The sequence below is a fragment of the Hyla sarda genome, chromosome 6 (genome assembly GCF_029499605.1).
Source record: "Hyla sarda isolate aHylSar1 chromosome 6, aHylSar1.hap1, whole genome shotgun sequence".
NCBI lineage: Eukaryota > Metazoa > Chordata > Amphibia > Anura > Hylidae > Hyla > Hyla sarda.
In genome coordinates, this window is record NC_079194.1 from 56101875 (window position 1) to 56126743 (window position 24869).

Below are 24869 nucleotides of genomic sequence, written 5' to 3' on the forward strand. Positions count from 1 at the left end.
AGCCCCCTACAGTACAGGGAGGTATTACGTGTTCTGAACTCTTTACCTGTACCAGGGTTACCTGCTCCTTTGGACACCAGGTGAGGGCGACTCCATTACTTTTTTAGGACATTGTGTACTGTACAGGACCCCGAAGAAGCTGCTGTCCTCTACATAGATCAGTGTTTCACAAGCAGGGTGCCCCCAGCTGTTGCAAAACTACAACTCCCAGCATGCCCAGACAGCCTTTGGCTGTCCGGGCATGCAGGGAGTTGTAGTTTTGCAACAGCTGGAGGCTCCCTGCTTGGGAAACACTGACATAGACAGTGATCTCCCAGCAGTTCTTTCCTACATTTATATATAAGGATTTGCTTTATCTGTATTAGTTTTCTACTTATTTTTCTTTAATTCTCACTTTTTCCTATTTTTGGATGACATTTTGGTGCCTTTAGAACCAATTACCAGGTTTCCATAGAATTCTGGTCTCAACATACAATGGTTTCAACATACAATGGTCGTCCTGGAACCAATTAATATTGTAACTTGAGTGACCACTGTATATATATATATATATATATATATATATTTTTTTTTTTTTTTATTTTTTTTATTATATATATATATATATATATATATATATATATATATATTATTATTATTATTTTATTATTACAATAATTTTTTATGATTAGTTTTTTTTATGATTATGATTATTTTTTCTTTTATTATTATCATTAATAATTTCAGTTATCTTTAAATCATTTTTTTTACATTTTTTTTTAGATTGGCAAATACAAGGACCGTGGATTACAGATGAAGTATTACGTGTGGCCGGTGTTTGATTTGTATCCCGATTCCGAAGAACATAAAGATGAACATCTGAGCATTGTTACCTTGGAAGAAGCTCCTTTTGTTATTGTGGAAGATGTTGATCCCTTGAGTGGCACCTGCATGAGGAATACAGTTCCCTGTCGCAAGCAGATACGCATTGAGTATGTAGGGAATCCTTGTTTTATTATGTAACCCCTGGGGTTCACTGCACTGTTGTCTAGATGTCCTGTAACTATTGTGTTCTGACAACTTATCGTGAAATAGTTAAAGGGGCTCTCCACTGCCCCAGTGTCCGGAACATTTAATTCTGAATGCTGGGTGCGGGCTGTGGGGGTCGTGATGTCATGACCACACCCCTCGTGACGTCACGTCACACCCCCCTCAATGCAAATCTATGGGAGGGGGTGTGACTTGACGTCACGAACCCCGCAGCCCGCACCCAGTGTTCGGAACTAAATGTTTCGGACGCTGGGGCAGTGGAGTACCCTTTTAAGTAGATAAGTAGAGAACTATCTCATACTAGCCAATCCAGAATCAGCTCCAAATATATTTACCAACCATCTGTAGAAAGCTCTTCTGGGGCGGGGTCATTCCTCCTTCTCAGTGAAGAGCAGGCTGCTGGTTGGATGGAGAGAGGATAAAGCTCGAAAAGGAGGATTACGATTCTTATTAAAGTGTTTGATGGAGGGAAACAAGTGAGTGAGAATCATTACTTTCCCATAACATAAACCTCAAATAGACAGAGTAGGTCAATGTACAAATAAGCATGAAAAGGCTAAACGCATTTAAAGGGGATTCCGAGTTAAAATAGTTATTTCCTATCCACAGTATGGGAAATAAGTATCAGACCATTTTACTTGGCTATCTCCGGCAGCTCTATAGACAATAAATGGCGCAGCAGCATGCGTATCCAATTTGCCACTCCATTCAAAACAAAGACTTGATCTTGAGTTCACTGGAGGTCCCACTGGTCAGACCCCAGCAATCTGACACTTGTTTTCTGTCCTGTGTATAGACGATAAGCGTATTAACTCGGAATACCCCTTTAATGCCAGTCCCCAGTGCAGTGAGCGTGGTGTAGTATACCAGCAGAATAGCGGGCCATGCCAACACCGTAGCACACTGGCAACTTGTTTGGCAGTCACTACATCTGTATACTGATTTTCTAATGTGAAGGTAAAGAGGTTCTTCAGGACATAGGTTAAACCTCCAAGTGCTGTGTCCCTTTCATTATTTTCACCAGTACGCTGTCTTGTCTGTACAGTACCGCAGTGCCTCGCACCTCCATCCAGTCTCATTTAAATGAATGCATTCATGGATGAGACACTGTGCCTACGAAAATTATCAAAGGGGCCTTATTGTGCTGATTGGAGGAGGTCCTTGAGGTCAAATCTTCACAGATAAAAACATTAATGGCCTATCTAGTAGACAGTCTTCAATGATAATTATCCTAGCTCTACCTGTATACCACCTCCTGAATCATCAGTGCAACATGTTTACGGGCAGCGGTTCATAGTCCCTAAAATTACAAGTGCACTGTCTATAATAAAGCACTACACACTGTCAAGGGTCAGTATTGGATATTGTTCATTTGTTTTCATTTGGACCATTGACAGTGCATAGGGCTTAATTATAGACAATTTTTGGAGAAACCATTTAACCAATTCAAAGATCCTCCTTAATAAACATTAAAGGGGTAATCCGACAATTAACTTCATTTTAATCATTAGTCAGGGAGGGGTGATTTAAAAAAATAAAAAAAAGAACCCACCTTCCTTGATTATCACTGCTGTCAGTATAATGGAGCTCTGGTCCCCGCTGTCATGCGGTGGCTTAGCCAATCAGTGGCTGAGGCAAGACATTGCTGTGGTTGCTGATTGGATTAACAGGCACGTGATGTCATGTTACCAAACTAAGAAGCCACTCACAGCAGGAACCGGAGCTCCATGATAACAGTAGGGGTGCGGGAGCGAGGTAGGTAAGAGAGCATAATCACCCCCTCCCTGACAAGTTTTTATTAAAAAGTTAATTGCCAGACTACCCCTTTAAGCCACCTCTAGACGTTATATAAAACTAATCCAAAATGGCTGTTTCAACCAACCGTCTTTGAAAACTATTGTTAGCCAAAAATTTGATTCTTTAGATAGTTTTTTTTGGAACATGGTGGCAGAAAGTACAATTGTCTAGCAAAAGCAGACACGATTGTCCAGTAATTTGTATGCATGTGTGCGTATATGTGTATGTGTATATATATGTGTGTGTAAATATGTATGCGTGTGTATATGTGTGTGTATATAAATGTGTGTGTAAATATGTATGCGTGTGTATATGTGTGTGTGTGTGTATATATGCGTGTGTATTTATGTGTGTGTGTGTATATATATTTGTGTGTGTATGTGTGTGTATATATGTGTGTGTGTGTATATATGCGTGTGTATTTATGTGTGTGTGTGTATATATATTCGTGTGTGTATATATGTGTGTGTATGTGTGTGTATATATGTGTCTGTGTGTATATGTGTGTGTATATATGTGTCTGTGTGTATATATGTGTGTGTGTTTATGTGTGTTTATATATATATGTGTGTGTGTATGTGTGTATTTATGTGTGTGTGTGTATATATATATATATATATGCGTGTGTGTATATATGTGTGTGTATATATGTGTCTGTGTGCATATATGTGTGTGTGTTTATGTGTGTTTATATATATATGTGTGTGTGTATGTGTGTATTTATGTGTATGTGTGTATATATATGTATGCGTGTGTGTATATATGTGTGTGTATATATGTGTCTGTGTGTATATGTGAGTGTATATATGTGTGTGTGTGTGTGTTCATGTGTGTTTATATATGTGTGTGTATGTGTGTATATATGTATGTGTGTGTATATATGTGTCTGTGTGTATATATGCGTGTGTATATGTGTGTGTGTGTATATGTGTGTTTATATATGTATATGTGTGTATGTGTGTATATATGTATGTGTGTGTATATATGTGTCTGTGTGTATATATGTGTGTATATATGTATGTGTGTGTATGTATTTATGTGTGGGGGGGGGGGGGGGATGGGGAGTTAACTATTTTCCCTGTTCGGCCAGTGTTAGTCCCACACATTGCTGGTACGATTGCTTATACAGTCCCTCAGACTGACAACTGATCGGCCACATTGTGATTGTTCAAAGTCTTATACGTGAGCAGCTTTAGACACATAAAATTATAATTTCAGATTGTAAAGTGTTTGTATAATTTACTGTTATTTTAAAGGACGGTTCTGCTTTAAAACTCATGGATTTTGTCAAGCTGTCTAACAATTCCTCAACAGCAGCTAACAGAGCGTAACCGTAAGGTCTATTGATTAACCTTTTCAGTCCAAAGTCAATAGTCTTCTCAGAGCACCATAGGTGTTTGCAGTCTGACTTTTATCTGGAATGAAAAAGTTAAATCACAGATTCTGTAAAAAAAAAAAAAAAGGAAAAGAGAGAGAATAGGGGAAAAAAAGAAAATAGAATAAATAGCAAAGCAACAAAAACATATTTGTGTGACATTGCCCATTGTTAGGGTCTATCCACACAGCAGAAACTCTGCCACACTTAAAGGGGTATTCCAGTGAAAAACTATTTTTTTTAACTGGCTCTAGAAAGTTAAACAGATTTGTAAATTATTTTTATAAAAAAATCTTAAAAATCTTTTTTTTTTTTTGACTATGCTACAGGGGCTGAAAAGTTAGTGTAGTTCATAATATAGTGTCTGTACCTGTGCGTGACGGTTTTCTCACAATTCTTCTGTGATTATCGCCCCAATATTTATTTTTAACAGCAAACAAAATTACTCATGTCTCGGGATTTCCCAGGTTGTAGTGCGTCGAGACCTGACATCACTAGTCAGGTGATCAGAGGGAGCCTGTACTGCTTCAATTTTGCCACAGCTGTAGTCCCCTGGTTAGAAAACACTGTGTTTCAATGGGTGTGGTGGCTGATGTGTGGGGGGGGGGGGGGGGAAGGAAAGTGACCTCAAACTTTCAAGCATGGAACTATGGGATGTGTAGTTTAGAGAACAAAATCCAACAGGAAATACCCAGTTCTGGCAGGTAAGTACTAAAATCACCTTATGGTGGATAACCCCTTTAATCCTATCAGTACTTATCAGCTGCTAAAGTTGAGTTGTTCTTTTCTCTCTGGCCACGGTGGTCTCTGCTGACACCTCTGTCTGTCTCAGGAACTGTCCAGAGTAGAAGCAAATCCCCATAGCAAACCGCTCCTGCTTTTGACAGTTCCTGACACAGACAGAGGTGTACTGTTGTCAGACAGAAAAGAACAACTCAACTTCAGCAGCTGATAAGTATTGGTAGGATTAAGATTTTTTTCAATAGAAGTCATTTACAAATCTGTTTAACTTTCTGGAGCCAGTTGACATGAAAAAAATTTTTTTTCACCGGAATACCCCTTTAAAGCCCACAGGCTTCTATGGGATTCCGCACTCCCATTCACACTTCAGAATTTCCGCCTGCGGAATTCCGCTAGCGGAATTCCGCAGGCGGAAATTCTGAAGTGTGAATGGGAGTGCGGAATCCCATAGAAGTCTATGGGCTTTAATTTGAGGCAGAATTCTGCAAGCGGAAACTCTGCCGTGTGAATAGACCCTTACTGATCTCTGGTCACTGCACCAACTGGGACTTCAACCAGAGACATAGAAGATGTTGAAGAAACATAGAAGATTGATATCAGAAAAAAAGACCACATGGTCCATCTAGTCCGCCCTTCTATTATTTCCTTTTTTATTCTTATCTTAGGATAGATATATGCTTATTCCAGGCATGCTTACATTCACTTATTGATGATTTTCCAACCAGACTTGGAAAGCAGATAGTGCAAATTGCTTTTCATTTACTGCAGCCAAGATAGCCAGAGCTCCGGAAAACATAGAAAGAAGATGGAAAGTCAATAATATTTTCAGAATATATAGTGTATCAGCCTCCTGCCAGGATCGGCTGTGAGCGGAATCTCAATGAGATATCTGATAACGCCAAATCTAGCCATAGACACGCAGGGATCGCTATCACTGCAGCTTGACTTTTGGCAAATCTAACAAGATAACGATTTAACCCATTCTCTGGTTGTATTGTCTGCCTGTCAAAACGGCACATGACAAAATCTGCTAAGTCAAGAAAAATAGTCAATGTTTAAAGGGGTACTCCGGTGGAATTTTTTTTTTTTTTTTTTAAATCAACTGGTGCCAGAAAGTTATACAGATTTGTAAATGACTTCTAATTAAAAATCTTAATCCTTCCAGGACTTATCAGTTGCTGTATGATCCAGAGGAAGTTATTTTCTTTTTTAATTTCTTTTCTGTCTGATCACAGTGCTCTCTGCTGACACCTCTGTCCCTGTCAGGAACTGTCCAGAGTAGGACTAAATTCCCATACCAAACCTATCCTGCTCGGGACAGTTTCTGACAGAGAGCAGAGAGCACTGTGGTCAGACAGAAAAGAACTCCAGAAAAAAGAACCTCCTGTGGAGCATACAGCAGCTAATAAGTACTGGAAGGATTAAGATTTTTATATAGAAGTAATTTACAAATCTGTATAACTTTCTGGCATCTCTTGATTTTAGAAAAATGTTTTCCACTGGTGTAACCCCTTAATATTAGCTAATAAGTGTAATTAAAGGGGTAGTCCAGTGGTGAAAAACTTATCCCCTATCCTAAGGATAGGGGATAAGTTTGAGATTGCAGGGGGTCCGACCGCTGGGGCCCCCTGCGATCTCTCTGTACAGGGGCCAGGCTCTTCGGCCAGATAGCGGGTGTTGACCTCTGCACAAAGCGGCGGCCGACACACCCCCTCAATACATCTCTATGGCAGAGACGGAGATTGCCGAAGGCAGCGCTTCGGCTCTGCCATAGAGTTGTATTGAGGGGGCGTGTCAGCCGCCGCTTCGTGCTGAGGTCGACACGCCCCCTTCCCGAGGGCTGTCGGGGCTTCGTACAGGAGATCGCAGGTCGGACCCCCCGTGATCTCAAACTTATCCCCTACCCTTAGGATAGGGGATAAGTTGTTCACCACTGGACTACTCCTTTAAGGGCAAAGTTATATTGCTGTTGGTGTATATGATTAGTTATAGTGTTTTTCTATGATGATTTTGTTCATGACTAACAAAATCGTAATAATGATTGTTACATATATTAACTAGTATGGAAGAGACTCCTAAAAGCTATGAACAGATTTGCTACTTTTTTATTGCATTATATGTATTTTATTAAAGAGAAACTAACAGTCGGTTTACCCGCGCTAATCCTAAAACACAGGGTTATAGTGCGGGGGAAGCGCATCACAACGAGGTATGAATCCCCGGATTTAAGCTCCCATTCCAGATATACCAGTTGTATTTGTCTCCTTATCTAATAGCTGGCTATTTATTTTAGGAGAATTTCCTGGGATATACATTAAAACGAGACAAAAATGTGATTTGAACACCCTCTTTTATGCACAGATGTTTCATTCAGTTGTCTCTTTTATGGTCTATATAGAAATCAGTACTATATAATTTAAAGAAAGTCAAAGAAACAGTAAAAAGACGGCTTCAAAAATGTAGCAAAATATTTGAGCATGCCCAACAGATGCTCATTAGGGTTTAGGTCTGTCTGAGACATGCTTGGCCAGACACCACCTTTACCCTTAGCTTCTTTAGCACTGTGTATACATTCACATGTGAAGTAATGATACAACTGTATTTATGGATCGTCAGACCCGAAGGAATAAAAAGTCAGAGAGGGCTAACCATTGGGTTTAAGCAATAAACACAAACAGTGAATACATTCACATTAGAATATTGATGATACTCAAGTTGATCAACGAAAGTCACCAGTCTAACAAGTAATATCAGTACCTACTCGGTTGGGAATAATACTAAGTCCCAAAACATGCGCAGTACCGGTCACTGACATCGATATAAACTAAATCCAAAGACACGCGCAGTAAGGTACTGTCACGCTCCCAAACGGTAAGTCCACAGACATGCGCATAATCCACACAAGCGCAGTCAGCCAGAATTAGAGGTTGATTTTTATAAGTCCGATAACATGCGCAAAGCAACAATTCCCATTGGTCCGATACTGAAGTCACATCCACCAATAAAAACCTAATACGCACGTGACCAGAATGATGAAAGAAGATACACGAAGTGTGATTGGATAATAAGAACGCTGAACAATTAGCGCCATTAGCAGCGAGGGCATAAATACTGAGAGGAGCCATTACTCAGTGTACCTCATACTCTTGAAAAAGCTAGGTCCAACTAGCGAAACGTTGAGCCAGAGGAGGAGATTTTAGCTCAGTCCCCATGTCAATATGGATGGATCACGGTGCGCTGTGACACTATGTCTGTAGACGGCGTCAGAGCAGAGCGCTGCAAACAGAGCCCCGTGATCAGGTTCATCCATGCATAGAATGCGATAAAAATCATTACAAATAGGGACTATAATTTTAGCACACACTGCCACTTAGTGGAAATTTTGAGCACAAAATTATTATTTGAAATTATTAAAAGTTAAGTTTTAGACCGCAGAGGGTCTCTATTCAGGGTTTCCCTGAGGGGATGCACATCCCCAAGGTTGTTGTTCAATATATAAGTGCCTGTAGACCCTCTAGGGGGTATTTGTTAATTTCTTAGTCTGCTTTGTCTGCCACAAACTGTGCGCTTTCTTGTTCTTCCTTCTGAGATGACAGCCATGCAGACTAACTTGTTGCAGTGTGTGGCGTATAGTCTAAACTCTGGATTTGATGCTGAGCATGTGCTCTCAACTTCTTTGGTCGAACATGGTGAGGTCTTTTCTGAGTGGAACTTGTCCAGTGAAACCGCTGTATTAGAGAGTGTGTGAGCTTGTCACCAAATATAAGACTCCAACTCCCCATTCAAACCGGAGACCTTGTAACATCAAAGAGTCACATGACACCGGGAAGGGAAAATTAGTAATTAGGCCCAATTATGACATTTTCACTTAGAGGTGTACTCACTTTTGTTGCCAAGGTTTAGACATTTATGGCTGTGTGTTATTTTTGGGGAGAAACGACATTAAACACTATTGTACAGACTGTGCATTCACTACTTTACTTAGCAAAGTGTAATTTCTTCAGTGTTACATGAAAAGAAATAATAAAATATTTACAAAAATGTAAGGGGTGCACTCACTTATGTGAGATACTGTATATGATGCCCCGTGCTCCATTTTGAAAAGTAGGATTTTGGAATAACAAAAAACACTACTTATAAAGCTGCTGGCCTTGTCTTCATCTTGGCTCAACTCACCCACAAGGCAAATATTCAATATGGTGCACAGTGCATGAGTGAGAGATACTGGCCTTGTTCACATGTGCCTTTATTACTAAATCTCTTCCCATATTCTTTAAAAGGGGGTACTCCACCTCTAGACATCTTATCCCCTATCTAAAGGGTAGGGGATAAGATGTCTGATCGCGGGGGTCCTGCCACTTGGGACCCCCGTGATATCTCCTGCAGCACCCCCTTTCATGAGCTGCACGGAGCAAAGATCGCTCTGTGGCTGATGACAGGCGATACAGGGGCTAGGGTATCGTGAGGTCAAGGCTCCGCCCCCTCGTGATGTCACACCCCTCCCCCTCAATGCAAACCTATGGGAGGGGGCGTGACGGGGGTAAGATGTCTAGAGGCGGAGTACCTCTTTAAACTGGTCTAAATGTTTTTGAACATTTGCAAAACCCTAAAGGAAGAACAAAATGTGAAAATAAATACATACATGGACAAATCGTTCCAATGTTCATTTCATGCATTTATTTCAGAATTACAAATGCGCCCATACTAGCGCCTTGGGAGTGTTTTTTTTTTCTTTTCATCCATTTTTCAAGTCTTTGATGGATTGCTGCTTTAAATAGCCACTAATGTAGATGGGAACGCTTCACTGTGTGACATCCACAGAGACTTTCATAGCTCCAGCCTGTGTTCCTTTTACTATAAGAAATAAATCTGACCTTTGCACCATCTTTTCACTCCGACTATATGAGAGACACGGCTTTCTGTGTTCCGAACACTGGAGAAATCAGGCTGACAGTTACAGACATGCCCTATGTCATGGCTGAGATGTTATCATATCACGAGGCATATGCCAGGATGTGAAGTGACAAACAACTTTGTTTCAAATTCAAGGCTATCATTTGTGCTGTATATCACCTTGGAAATATCAAAGATTACCCATAGGATCTGTAATCTTCATGTTGTCTGAGATGGGCATCAAAGATCTTTATTCTTGTATACATGACAGCAAAAAAAAAAAAAAGAGAGAGATGGTGAGAAGGTGCAGGGATTGATAAATAGTAGACTTGATTCCGTACGATCGGGGCCATGCATCAGGTAGACAATGTTTACACGGATACAGATAGAGATGTGTGAATCAGCTTGTCTAGTTGGCTCCGCAGGAAGTTACTGCACCTAATCCAATAGTCAAGGACGATATCTGTCACCTAATGCCAGAAGCCCAACATGTGAGGGTAGGATTTACAATGGTTGTTGATGCTCATCTATGGTCATTTGTGGATATTAGTCATGAAAGGTAAATGATCCAATATGTTAGGACTAAATGATTTTGGAAACAAAGATCACATGTATTATCCCTCCTATAGTCTACTCAATGCCAATGCACCTTTTATAGTTGTTGACTGAAGGCTTAGGTCAGCAGAACTGTAAGTCCAATTGATAAAGAGAACAAAAACTGCTTTCAGACACCTCTGCTGGTGGCACTTTCATAGCATCCATACAGGCAAACCACGCAAGTGCTATGGGCCCAGAATGTGGTCGTATGGTCTGATCGCAGACCTCCCCCTTCCCACACCTCATACACTATGCGGTTGGCCCAGAAGAACCCATTTTGAAGAGTCCGGAGTGGAGCTCGATCTAGCAGCACAACAGTTCTGTTGGGTCAACAGCATTGTGCATGAGGTGCGGGAAGGGGGTGGTTTGCGATCGGTGGTCCATACAGGGAGTCCAGCCTCCCTAGCCCATGGGTCCCATAACAGTTGCATGGTTTTCCTTTATGGATGCTACACCAGTGCCACCAGCAGAGGTGTCTGGAAACAGTTTTTCTAATCTTTCCCAATTGAAAACACAGCACCATTAGTGCATGAGGTGGGGGGACCCAGGTGAGTAGAGGAAGAGGATCAGTAGGGCCCCAGAGCAAAATCAGGAAGGGATCTCTATTTTAATGTTTGCTATGGGGCCCCATGGTTTCTATGTACACCTCTGGCTGGTGGCTTATCTCTTTGGAGAAGCAAAGGTTTGGATATCTACATTCAATAAAACTGATCCTTCGTTCTACTCATCATCATATTTCCTTGTACGCTTGGCTGAGTGTGCATGTGTTTTCAATAGAGGAAGGGGAATAAGCTTCTGCCAGGCATGTCAAAGTTTTTGTTTTGAAACAGTTGAAGGCACCTAGGTTGGAAAACACAACTATAGAGTGTTAAAGGGGTTATCCAACTTTTCACATTTTTTAAATGACTTCGCGTCTGCTCATCCTATGAACCTAGTGATCGGTGATGGTCCCTGCAGTCAGACATTTACAACCGCTCATGTAGAAAAGTGGTACATTTTGGGAAGGAAAACTATTATAATGTCTATTTGTTTCCATCTGAGAACCAGTCTTTATGTAGGTTGGATGTTGCTGACTTGAAAACAATTAACTACAATCAGAAAGAGAATACAAAGAGCCAATAAACCGAGCTCTGAATAGAACTACTGTTTTATGAGGTTGCTGTAATGGAGACCTTTTGCTGGAAGGCCCTAGTAAATATAAAGTTGCTGGGACTCAGGGGAACCAGTCAGTCTTCCAGTCCTTTATGCTAAATCTTGTTTTGATCATTAGGAACCGTACAGAAGAAGGAGGAAACTACATCAAGAGATGCTGCAAGGGGTTCTGTATCGATATCCTGAAGAAGATCGCTAAAACTGTGAAGTTTACCTATGATCTTTATCTGGTAACAAACGGCAAGCATGGCAAGAAAATAAATGGCACATGGAATGGAATGATTGGCGAGGTAATTATGCTGGGTATAATTCTCAAATGATTCATAAACTTCACACTAAAATTGGTGTCATCTTCATCTTTTCTGTGAGAGGTGAAATGGCTATACATCTTAATCCCTTGGTGACCATAATTGTATCGTGGATGTGTGCAGGTGAAGTATGGTGCTCCATATGCTTCATGTGGTGGTTGTGGTATACAGTCTATCCCCACCATCAGCAGCCAATTTCATTGGTTTAACATCTGAAATACAGTGGTCATTAACAACTGTGGCATCTGCATAGCTTTCCAAAAGGAATATTCCATCAGAAGGAAACTTTAATAAAATCACTGTTTATTGAACATCTTTAAAAACGTGTACATTCATGGAAACAAGAATTATAATTTGTAGGGTTTCGGTCAATGCATGACCTTAGTCATGGACATTGGTTGTATCTGAGGAGTTAGACGGAATGTAGTATCAGGATACTCGTAGAAATAATATATCTTCAAAAGTACGAGGGGGAGATGCCTAAAACATAACTTTTATTAGGAATATAATTATAAATCAACACAATGTGTGAACCTGCTACCTATAAATAAAATTACCTAGATTAGAAGGTCTTTTTGATTTAGACCAGACTATCATGTGTATCATGTAGATATATACCACAAAAAAGAAAAGAAAAAGAAAAGAAAAAGTTCAATATTATATTAATCTTTATTGCACATATGAATATCAAAAAATATCATGGACATACAATTAAAAACACTTAAAAAACAATAATAATGAGTAACCCTTGACAAGTGGAGGGGGCTGAACGGCACACCCTCCTGTGGGCTACCACACTCTGTCAATAATTAATCACACTCCCACTGGTCCTCTAACATGGAGATATAGCAGCTCAGGAAACATACCATAAATGTGCACTGTGCTATAGTAAAACTATATTGGACCTCTTCCTGCATAGCTAGCAAATACCAAATATACCATGTACTCCATAATCAGAATAACATTTACCAATAAGCTGTTAAACAAAGTAGATCAATATGATGAAGGCAAAAAATATAAGAGGACAGGCCAGACACAGATGGATGTGCAAAGGTAACAATCAGATACTTATCATGGGTGGGTGCCCACTCTAAAGCCCCACGGGTTCCGTCACCCAATCAGTGACTTCTTCAGGGGTAAAACAATATAGATATATATATATTGTCGGTTGTCCCCTGACGAAACGCACTAGCGCGAAACATACGTTGGGGTAAGTGCAAGTGGTACATGGCTCTGCATTGTTTTCCATCCTCATGTATTTTCATTATCCTGAGCTATTTTTTGCAGGTTGTGTCTACCCTGACGCCTTGTCTGCTCTTATCTGATGTGGTTCATGTATGGATGTTTTCATATATACCAATTTTCGTGACTTTACTACTTGTTATCTATCCAGCTATGTGCACTGTGCTCATTTCACATAGTTTTTAATGTCTTTTACTATGAATTTTCAATAAAGCTTTTTGTACATCTTTATTTCCCTTGTTGTTGCTGATGACAATTTTTTGGGTGACATAAATCTAAATTTTGTAAAGATAGTACCATCGCTTTACCCCATCACTAGGGCCCATACCTGTACAAGTATGTTTCTCATTATATCTTATTAAATCTACTTCTTCGTCAACATAATTGAAATTAATATTAAGAATGGTGATGAATTTGTCCAGGACATAGGGGGGAGACTTATCAAAACCTGTCTGTAGAAAAAATTGCTGAGTTGCCCATAGCAACCAATCAGATCACTTCTTTCATTTTAACAAGGCCTCTGCAAAATGAAAGAAGCAATCTGATTGGTTGCTATGGGTAACTGGGCAACTCTTCCTCTGAACATGTTTTGATAAATCTCCCCCATAGTGTATTCTGTTTGGGTTTGCAGTCTTCTTATTCCATGTTCATGATTGAGGTGATTGTATGTATTCATCTAGTAGCTGCTCTTCCTCTTTGTCCTTTGACCATAATTATATTTCCAATTAATCTATTCTTGGTCTTATCCTTTACCTAAGATGATGATGTATTAGGTGGGGTTCACACTGTAAAATTTTAGAGCGTATTTCCGCTTAGAAATTACACTCGGAAATTTCGCTGCACAGTCCACACTACGGGATTTCAGTGACGGAAACTCTGCAGCCAAAAGAATGATCTTGGTCAATCTTTAGGCAGAATCCGTGCAGAATACATTGCAGTCTATGATTTAGGCACACTCGGAATATCCGTCTTTAAATTCCTCAATGTGAACATAGCCTTATTCTGGTCATTTGTTCTTTAGAAAGGAGATTCGATGTGCCTTAGTCTTTGATCAACTCGTAAACAGTCCACTAGAGTCCATGCCGACACTATCCTATCATATCAATACCTTTCCTATCCTGTTCCTTTCTTGTCCGGCTTTCACGTTCCTATGAAACTCCAAAAAAGATATCTGGACAGTTTTGACATGTGATTTTGTAAAATGCAAATCTATATTTCTAGCTTTTAGGTTATTTATCTTCACTATAAGATCTTTTGCTATTTTCTTCTTTTACCTTAAAAATGCTTCTAATTTACTAAAGGATAATACCTAATAGGGTATCATTACTTTCATGCTGCCTGAACCATGAGTCATCAGGACAGTTTCCATTGGCTTCTCCCTGCCCCCTCTCTATAACCAAACAGGGCGAAAAGAGCAGAAGCGGCGCAGTGTGTGCAGTTATTCCCAGAGGATATGGGATGCTCGCTGAGATGTAGGTAAATTTTGCTCACCTTAATGTGTTGTGCGGGCAGGCACAACACTGATTGGTGCTTGTGAAAATGTTCCAATGTCGAGAGGCAGCCGGGCGTCAGTCCCGCTGAGGCAGCGATGCAGATGCAGAAGGGAACAGCTGGAAAAAGGACAGCCTGGCAGGGCTGACCTCTGGACCAGGGATGAAATCTGACTATTTGGCTCAAAAGGCGCACTCCCGGAGATTTCAGATTTGTAAATCAATGCCGTCCTTATTGGGTCAAGAATGGCAGTTTACAGCAAGGACAACGCGTTTCAAATGTTGCACCTTCTTCAGGTCCAGTTTCAACTCAACTGGACATGAAGAAGAAGGTGTAACCATTGAAATGCATTGTACTTGCTGTAAATTGCCATTCTTGACCCAATAAAGACAGCATTGATTTACAAATCTGAAGACTCCGGGAGTGCGCCTTTTGTGCCGAATAGTCGGATTTTCCCCCTGGTCCAAAGGTCAGCCCTGACAGGCTGCCCTCTTTTCAGCTGTTCCCTTCTATACCTAAACAGGGAGAGATCTATCAATGCTAGAGAGGCAGGGAGAAACCCCTGGAGACCACCCCGATGACTTGGGATGACTTGTTAAAAAAAAAGTCAAGGCCGTTAGAATGTGTAGGGTTAAAAATTTAAAATATCTTTGTGTCCTTAAAGATGTTCTCTGCTTTGAACAATCCTGACTTAAAAGTATTCAGCCATCAACTGCAATCTAAAAGGAAAGCCTGACAGTAAGTTTTCAATATTCCTACAGTGCTTCCACAGGGGAAGTAAAGCATTACACATTGCCCATTCAAGTCAATGGGTTGTCTGTGTAAGGCAGGACAGGTCCATCACCAATTTTTGCTTTGGCCAAGAGGAGGGTCCTGAACACAATGCTCCCCCCCCCCCCTCCAACAACCACCACCACCTCTATGAATTCAAAATTCCATTGAAGAATCGGTCAAGCATATTTCAGCTTAGAAGGTGGCTTCATCCCTACCTCTTTATTGTATGAATGCATTGTCCTATTCATCATATTATGACTCCAATAACTGGATGATCTTTTGGTATACCTTAGGTGGTAACGAAACGTGCATACATGGCTGTTGGGTCCCTTACCATCAATGAGGAGCGCTCAGAAGTAGTGGACTTTTCTGTACCATTTATAGAGACTGGTATTAGTGTCATGGTGTCGAGAAGCAATGGAACAGTCTCCCCCTCTGCATTTCTTGGTAACTCCCAGAAAATGAATTATTTACAATATTATGCTGTATAATATCTATCCCTTGATGTGTCTTTGTTCTTATCCCCTTCTACAACTTCTATTTCTTTGCTCTTTTCCCACCCTATTCCTCCATCTCCTGTCGAGCTCTAATTCTTTAATAAAAGATGGTTTCTGTTTTCTCCATAGAGCCCTTTAGTGCTGATGTCTGGGTCATGATGTTTGTGATGCTCCTTATTGTGTCTGCGGTGGCGGTGTTTATTTTTGAGTACTTCAGTCCAGTGGGGTACAACCGGTGCCTTGCAGATGGCCGAGGTGAGAGGAACATTGTTGTTACCAAAACACCTCCAAGCTGCTTTTTAATTTAGATGGTTTTAGGATCATGTATAAGTAGAAACCTCCAACTTTCAGCAGTTCAAAAAGTTTTTACATTGGAAACGGGGAAACGTAGTAGTTTGATGTTTTTTTTTTAGCTTTTCCTGTGACTTGTGTTGCAAAGAAAGCTGACTGTAGAAAAGTGGTCATTTGACTTTTATGCAATTTGTTTTTAAATCGAATTTTTAAAAATGTGGAAACTTTTTGAATGTTCCTTGTATATTTCAAGAGGTATACCAATCTCATGAAGTGATTACATACATCATCTCTATGTATTGCCAACTTTTATTGTTCATGGAGGTCCAACCAGTAGTTCCTCCACAGATCATGAGAATGAAGGGGACCAGTTAGTGATGCACCTTTTTTTGAGTTCACCCCAGCCCAGTGGTGCTCCCGCTCATGCTGCTATTCAGGGGACTAAGAACTTCTGTCCAAGGAAAAAACAGGGAAGAGCTTCATTCCCTTCATTGTCTCAGTGGGGGTACCAGGGGTCACACCTCCACCAATAATAAAATGATAGCATATCCTAGCCAAATTCAAATATTTTGCAGATATTTGGTTACAGTTTACAGAGTTGTTGCAGATATTTGAAGTTGATGTTTCTAAAGTATGTACAGGCCTATTCAGATCTATGAGACAAATATACCTTTACTAGAGATAAAGGATAGCCCTGTCATAACTCCAATAGACCTAAGTCTTCAATGTTTGGTTTTAAGTTTTTAGTCAATATTGGCCTTTTTATACAGTTACGTAACAGAATGATGTCATGTTAGGCTGGTACTAGCATTAAACAACATCATTACTTACCTTTCTTTAGGTTAGATGGTGGCAGTTAGAAAGTGTCCCATTTCTAACCTCATGTTATTTTTGAAATCCAGAGCCTGGTGGTCCTTCGTTCACAATTGGCAAAGCCATTTGGCTGCTCTGGGGCTTGGTGTTCAACAATTCTGTGCCTGTGCAGAATCCAAAGGGAACTACAAGTAAGATCATGGTGTCGGTTTGGGCCTTCTTCGCTGTGATCTTTCTAGCCAGTTATACAGCCAACCTTGCTGCCTTCATGATCCAAGAAGAGTATGTGGACCAGGTGTCCGGTCTCAGTGATAAAAAGGTAGGTCATCGAGGAAGTTTTACTATCTGAAGTGTTTGTTTAAAATTAACATGGATTTATTATTTTAATGACTATTCACATGGATATACCATAGCGTTGGCAAGTAAAAGAGTGATGAAGAACAATGTTTGTTTGAACTCAATAATTAAAAAAAAAGGAGGCTTTTATGACCATCATTTTACACCATTAAATGGCCAAATAATCTCCCTTTATCAAGTCAAAAGCATTTCTGAGCACACAAGAAGAAAATGCACAGGTTAAATCTCACAAAATATGCAGGGGTTAAAACAACATAAGTGGAGAATTCACACTAAGTTGGGACATAAATAGTTTAGCTATAGGACGATAGACTACACCTGCTACAATAAAGAGAGAAACAAACCTCATCACGCATACCACTGGTAGCCACATACAATCCAACCCTTGAGGAAATTCGCAAAATCATCAAGGACCTGCAGCCAATATTAGCAGAAGATGAATTGTTAAAAGAAATTGTCCCTGAATTTCTACCATCTTAGCCTTCAGACAACCACCCAGTTTAAAACAAAAATTGGTTAAAAGGAATCTACCCATAGAAACATCATATACAGACAATGGGACCAGACCATGCACCAAACCTCACTGTAAACTCTGCCTACCCCTCTGCACCAAGTCTGAGGCCTCCCACAACAACAAGACATACAAAATGAAGGGACTATACTCCTGCACAACTGAGAATGTGGTCTATATGATACAATGCACCAAGTGTGACATGGGATGTTACATTTGGTGAAACCAGCCAGAAACTCAATAAAAGGATGAACCTACACAGATCTTCCATCAACAAGCATAACGAAAACGACTATTACCCCCCAGTTGGACACCATTTCACCCAAACAGGTTACTCCATACGTAACCTTAAAATCAAGATTCTGAAAGGAAACTTCAAAAACACCCAAGAAAGAAAGACATGTAAAGCCAAAATGATATTTTTTTTATGATTCAAAGAACAGAGGACTCAAAGCGGATTTGAGCTTCTTAGCCCATTATCAAAACTTCCTATGACCTGTGCTGTATTATCTTCTCTTCTATATTTCCCCTTGTCCAACACCATTTCACCCCTACTCCCCCTCCCCTGTATCATCCTTATATATGTAGTCTATGGTCCTGTAGCTGGATTGTCTTCTCTCCCCATGTCCAGCTTAATCACCATTCTGACCCCTGCTTCCCCCCCCCCCCCCCTTCTCATCCTTATCTATGTAGTCTATGGTCCTATAGCTGAACAATTTATGGCCAAACTTAGTGTGAATTCTCCACATTTGTTGTTTTAACCTCTGCATATTTTGTGAGATGTAACTTGTGTGTTTGCTTCTTGTGTGCACAGATGCTTTTGACTTGATAAAGGGAGGAATCCCGAAAACTTCTCTACAAAATACTGATCCAATAAAAAAAAGGAATTACAAGATTCTGCAACATCCTATGATTTTGTATATATATGTATAGATAGATATATATATATATATATATATATATATATATATGATAAAGAGGAGAAAGAGACAACAGCCCTGACTTACTCTTCTTATCCCCACAGTTTATTGTCGGCTTTTGCAACACAATTTTGGCTCACGTTCCCATGTGCCAACATTTTTGCAGGGGGTAAAACTTAACAAGAAGAAACCTAAACAACCCCATAAATTATTATTATTTTATTTTAATAAAATGGGCCTATCCATGGGTTTTTCTCATAACCTTACAGATTACTATGGAAGCCTGTACAGAAATGCTGTTATTTATTTATGTATTTATTTATTTATTTATTTTCCGTCTTAAAAAACTTACAGAATTGTGTAGGTAGGGAAAACAACTGTGGGCTTTTTGTATTATAATTTTTCAGTTAATATATTGTGTGAAACCGTTTTTTTCCCAAGACGTGCGCCAAATTAATAAATCACCAGAAAAAAACCCAGTCTCATAAAATTCAAATAAGGCAAAAACCTACAACAATAGTAAATCTGGGCCATTATTCCTATTCTTTGATTTTGCACTTCCTGCATTGTCATCTGCATTTCGCATGAATCACTTTATTATCTCTAGTCATTTCCATTCTACGCATGATAGACAAAATGAGCTTCATAAAAAATTGCAATTCCACCATTGTTTCTTTCTCATGTCTTACACTGTCATGTAAATAATATGTTAATATTATTTTGTGGATCAATGTGATTGCGGTAATAACAAACCTTTTTTACGTTTAAGTATTTTTGTTAAAGAAAAGCATGTTTTATGGAGAAAAAATCAGTTATTTTGGACACATTCTGGGGCAAGGAAGAGAAGGAAAGGAGATCCTGTAAATCATGGGATGGAGAAATATCACATCACAGGCTTTTAATGGACATACAACTTCTAGTCCTGCATAATAGAGCAAATATACTTAAAGGGGAATTGTAGGCAAAAACTTTTTTTTATATATCAACTGGCTCCGGAAAGTTAAACAGATTTGTAAATTACTTCTAATAAACAATCTTAATCCTTCCAATAGTTATTAGCTTCTGAAGTTGAGTTGCTGTTTTCTGTCTAACTGCTCTCTGATAACTCACTTCCTGGGAGCTGTCCAGCTCCTATGGGGATATTTTCCCATCATGCAAGGGATATTCTCCCATCATGCACAGCTCCCGGGACGTGACATCATCATTGAGCAGTTAGACAGAAAACTTCAGAAGCTAATAACTATTGGAAGGATTAAGATTTTTTAATAGAAGTAATTTACAAATCTGTTTAACTTTCTGGAGCCAGTTGATATATAAAAAAAAAGTTTTTGCCTGGAATACCCCTTTAAGGGAAAAAAATCAAGTACATACCGGTACATAATTGCCGACCAAAAGAAAAAAAAATGACCAAAACAATGGGAGCCTAAATATTTACCATGTACAGATCCTTATCCAGAGGTGTGTGTACCCAACACACGTTTCTCTCCTACTGAGCTTCATCAGTGGACGTCTCAACTGCATATAATTTGTTTGACATTTTCTTATTTTTTTAGGAGGGAAATGGGTATAACAAAAAGCAGGCCTACCATTGTGTTTTGTGTTTTCTTTACACAATGATTGCAGTTTAAATAATATAAATAATAAATGTATTGTTTAAATTGTGGAGGTACTATATATGAGTTTATATTTTATTATTACTATATCTTTTTTTTTGGATGGGAAGGAATTTAGAAAACTTAAAATTAATAGCAAAATAAAAACGTATTGACTTTTTTAATCTTAGGGACTAGAAGCTGCAGTTGTTAGATCAACTATATAATGCTTTAAAATCCTTAGTGTTCTTAAACATTATCAGAATATCACGTTTATTTAGTAAGCTTTCACCCTCGTTAGATCTGGGGGACTTTGTTAGGACTATGGCAGCCATTAGGGATGAGCGAATCGAATCTGACGAATCCGAATTCGTCACGGATTTCAGGAAAAAAATTTTGTAACGAAGGCGAATATCGCCACGAATCACTTCATTAAACTCCATTTAGTGCGGTCCAGGTTCCAGGAGCCGAGCATCTAAAATGGGGGATCCACATGTGAGGACATGGGGCAAGGAATCCTGGGAAGGCGGGAACAAGGGTCGGCAGGATGGCCCTGAATCACATGCAGCATGCAGCCTATCAGCAGCCAGTCCCCCCTGTGATGTCACAACCCTATATAATCAGCAGCCATCTTGCGGCCAGTCACATCAGCGTTCTATTACAGAGAGAAAGGGACAGACAGCAGTGTGTGTTGCACAGAAAGCATTTTTACTGCAGCGATTCACCTCCCAGTCACATCAGCGTTCTATTACAGAGAGAGAGGGACAGACAGCGCTGTGTGTTGCACAGAAAGCATTTTTACTGCAGCGATTCACCTCCCAGTCACATCAGCGTTCTATTACAGAGAGAGAGGGACAGAGAGCAGTGTGTTGCACAGAAAAAGCTTTTTTATAGCAGCGATTCAGCTCAAGCCCAAATCCAGCCTAGAAGCACTGATAGGGAAGGGAATTTCACCCTCCAGAAAAGCCATCACTGATTTCTTGATGATCCAAGCTTATTGGGGTAATCTCGTGTGTAACTTTAATGTGAACCAGTGGCAGCTCATACGTGACACCTGACGTTTGCTCAGGCGCTTTGAGGAAGCCACATTATTAGTCAGTCGCCAGGATAACAGGATGAACGATGTCATTGTACTGCTTCATTTACTACAACATGTGTTGGAAACGATGGCTGGTCAGGGCACTGGAGATGTGGCGCCTACATCAGCCACATGAGCCCTGTGGGGGCTGAACTGGAGGAGGAGGGGGAGGGGAACAGTGGATCACAGTTTAGGTTTTGCGAAATGGGCGGTTATTCTAGTCATCTGACAGGAGAGGAGGAGAAGGAGCAGCCAGAGGAGCAAGAGGGTTATGAGGAAAGCGAGACAGAGGACCCAGACACACCGTGGCAGTATGTAGTTGAGATGAATGCAGGGAGTCCCTCCGAGTCACTTGCACAAATGGCACAATGCATGCTCACTTGCTTGCGTAGTGACCGCCGAATTGTCACCATTCAATAGCGACCTTATTGGCTCCCCACCTTATTGGACCCTCGCTACCGACACAAAATGGGGGCCTTTTTTACACCCACTGAGAGGGAGGACAAACTCTCCTACTACAGAGACATCATACGTATTCAGTTGGCCGATGCTTATCTGCGCCATCGTCCATCCTCTCACAGGTCTGACTCAGGGGGACCTCTGCACTCACCTTCCTCTGCCATGGTTGCTGGGGAGGGGTGGGTGGCAGGAGCAGAACCAGCTCCATCAGCAGCACCCCGAGTCTACAGACGTTGATGAGTACCTTTCTTCACCCGCATAGTGAAGCAACTCATCAGCAGCAGGTAGACCTGGAGCAGGACCTGAACCAGCAGGTGGTGGCATACCTTGACATGACCATGCCAACACAATTTGAAGATATGCTGGACTTCTGGGCAGCCAAACTTGATTTGTGGCCGCAACTAGCAGAGTTTTCCCTTGAAAAGCTATCCTGCCCGGCCAGTAGTGTGCCATCAGAGTGGGTGTTTAGTGCGGTGGGGCCATAGACACCCCAAGGAGAACTCGTCTGTCCACGAAAAATGTGGAGAGACTTGAGCTTTGTGAAGATGAATCAGGCATGGATCAGCCAGGATTTCCAACCACCACTGTCTGATGCATGAGAGTAAATTGACCATGGTGCCACACCAACACTTCACAAATATGGATAGTGCAAAACATATGTAAGGTGCTGCTCCCCAGTTACAGACATTCCTCACCATCAGACCACAAGTAAGTATTGAGGATATGCATTAGCTAAAACTTAATTTTTCTAAGGATAAAATATATGGACCCAAATTTTTTTTTTTTTTAAATCAAACAAAAGGAAAGGTGTGCAAAAAACACCATGTGCTACCTACACCACCAAGTATTGATGTGATGCAAAGACCTCTAAAAGGTGGAAGGGAACAATATATGGTCCATTGTAACCGGTGGGGGTAAAAACTTCCCCTGTAACGCCCTATAAATTCCCTTCTTGGCAAGTGTCACTCGCCCTAAAAAGGGCGGCCCCACACAGGAAACTCTCCCTATTTCTACCTACAAACACTGCTATTTCCCAGGGTTTTTAGGTCGAAATAGGGAGAGTTTCCTTTTAAGGGCAAGTAACACTTGCCAAGAAGGGAATTAATAATGCGAGAGTAGAGCCTTACAGGGTAAGTTTTTACCCCCATCGGTTACAATGAATCATACGTTGTTCCCTTCCACCTTTTAGAGGTCTTTGCATCACATCAATATTTGGTGGTGTAGGTGGCACATGGTGTTTTTTTGCACACCTTTCCTTTTGTTTGATTTAAAGGGGTTCTCCGGTGCTTAGACATCTTATCCCCTATCCAAAGGGATAGGGGATATGATGCCTGATCGCAGGAGTCCCGCTGCTGGGGACCCCCTGGATCTTGCACGCGGCACCCCGTTTGTAATCAGTCCCCGGAGCGTGATTACCGACGACCACAAGGCCAGCGGCGTGTGACGTCACGCCTCCGCCCCCGTGTGATGTCACGCTCCGCCCCTCAATGCAAGCCTACGGGAGGGGGCGTGATAGCTGTCATGCCCCCTCCCATAGGCTTGCATTGAGGGGCGGAGCCTGATGTCACACGCGGGCGGAGGCGTGACGTCACACGCCGCCGGCCTTGTGGTCGTCGGTAATCAGACTCGGAGCGGACATGCTCCGGGGACTGATTACAATCGGGGTGCCGTGTGCAAGATCCCGGGGGTCCCCAGCGGCGGGACTCCCGCAATCAGGCATCTTATCCCCTATCCTTTGGATAGGGGATAAGATGTCTAAAGCACCGGAGAACCCCTTTAAAAAACAATTGGGGTACATATATTTTATCATAAGAATATTATTAAAAGATAAGTTTTATGTAATGTATATCCTCAATACTTACTTTTGCACACTAACACTTTTACAAAAGAGACCGTTTTCTTCTGCCTGCCACCAACTCCAGGCTGTGTCATTCAGCCACTATATGGTCTCCTCATGCTGCTGGGACATTAATTAAAACTTTTTAGGTTCATCTATTTGAAATCTTCAATTTAAATGTTAAAAAATATCTTTTATCTTTTCAATTGTGAGGCCCTATGGTCTTGTCAAGCTGTTGCCACCTCCAGGCTGGGTCATTCAGTCACTATATGGTCTCCTCATGCTGCCGCCAACTCTAGGCTGTGTCATTCAGCCACTATATGGTCTCCTCATGCTTCCGCCACCTCCACGCTGTGTCATTTAGCCACTATATAGTCTCCTCATGCTGCCACCAACTCCAGGCTGTGTCATTCAGCCACTATATAGTCTCCTCACGCTGCTGCCAACTCCAGGCTGGGTCATTCAGCCACTATATGGTCTCCTCATGTTGGCACCACCTCCACGCTGTGTCATTCAGCCACTATATGGTCTCTTCATGCTGCCACCATGTCCACACTGTGTCATTCAGCCACTATATGGTCTCATCATGCTGCCGCCACTTCCCCACTGTAGAATTCAGCCACTATATTGTCTCCTCATGCTGCTGCCACCTCCAGGCTGTGTCATTCAGCCACTATATGGTCTGCTCTTACTGCCATGTTACAGCAAGGTAGTGTTCTACACCCCTATTTTCTGGGGGGGAAATTTGGCGAATTGGCTGAATCGAAATTTTTCAAAAATTCGCTCATCTCTAGCGGCCATGGTAAAACATCTACACCCTATGGTTATATTTATTGACAGACTTAGTTGCCTAACTCTACTAAACTCCTTGTTAGCTAAGAACTCAGCATTTAAAGGGATTATTGAGGAAAAAACTTTTTTTTATATAGATCAACTGGCTCCAGAAAGTTATACAGATTTGTAAATTACTTCTATTAAAAAAATCTTAATACTTGCAGTACTTATGAGCTGCTGAAGTTGAGTTGTTCTTTTCTGTCTAAGTGCTCTCTCATTACACCTGTCTCGGGAACTGTCCAGAGTAGAAGCAAATCCCCATAGCAAACCTCTTCTATTCT

General features: G+C 40.9%; 1 protein-coding gene across 6 annotated transcripts in view; it reads left to right on the forward strand.

Annotated features, from left to right (window-relative positions):
- Positions 1-24869, forward strand: part of GRIN2B (glutamate ionotropic receptor NMDA type subunit 2B) — a 544413-nt gene that overhangs the window by 473781 nt on the left and 45763 nt on the right. For all 6 annotated transcript variants that reach the window (XM_056523793.1, XM_056523792.1, XM_056523791.1 and 3 more), the window contains 5 exons: positions 763-971; positions 11703-11874; positions 15693-15846; positions 16026-16151; positions 17090-17319. In XM_056523793.1, coding sequence (XP_056379768.1) covers positions 763-971; positions 11703-11874; positions 15693-15846; positions 16026-16151; positions 17090-17319 — 891 coding nt within the window. The remainder of the gene's footprint in view (positions 1-762; positions 972-11702; positions 11875-15692; positions 15847-16025; positions 16152-17089; positions 17320-24869) is intronic.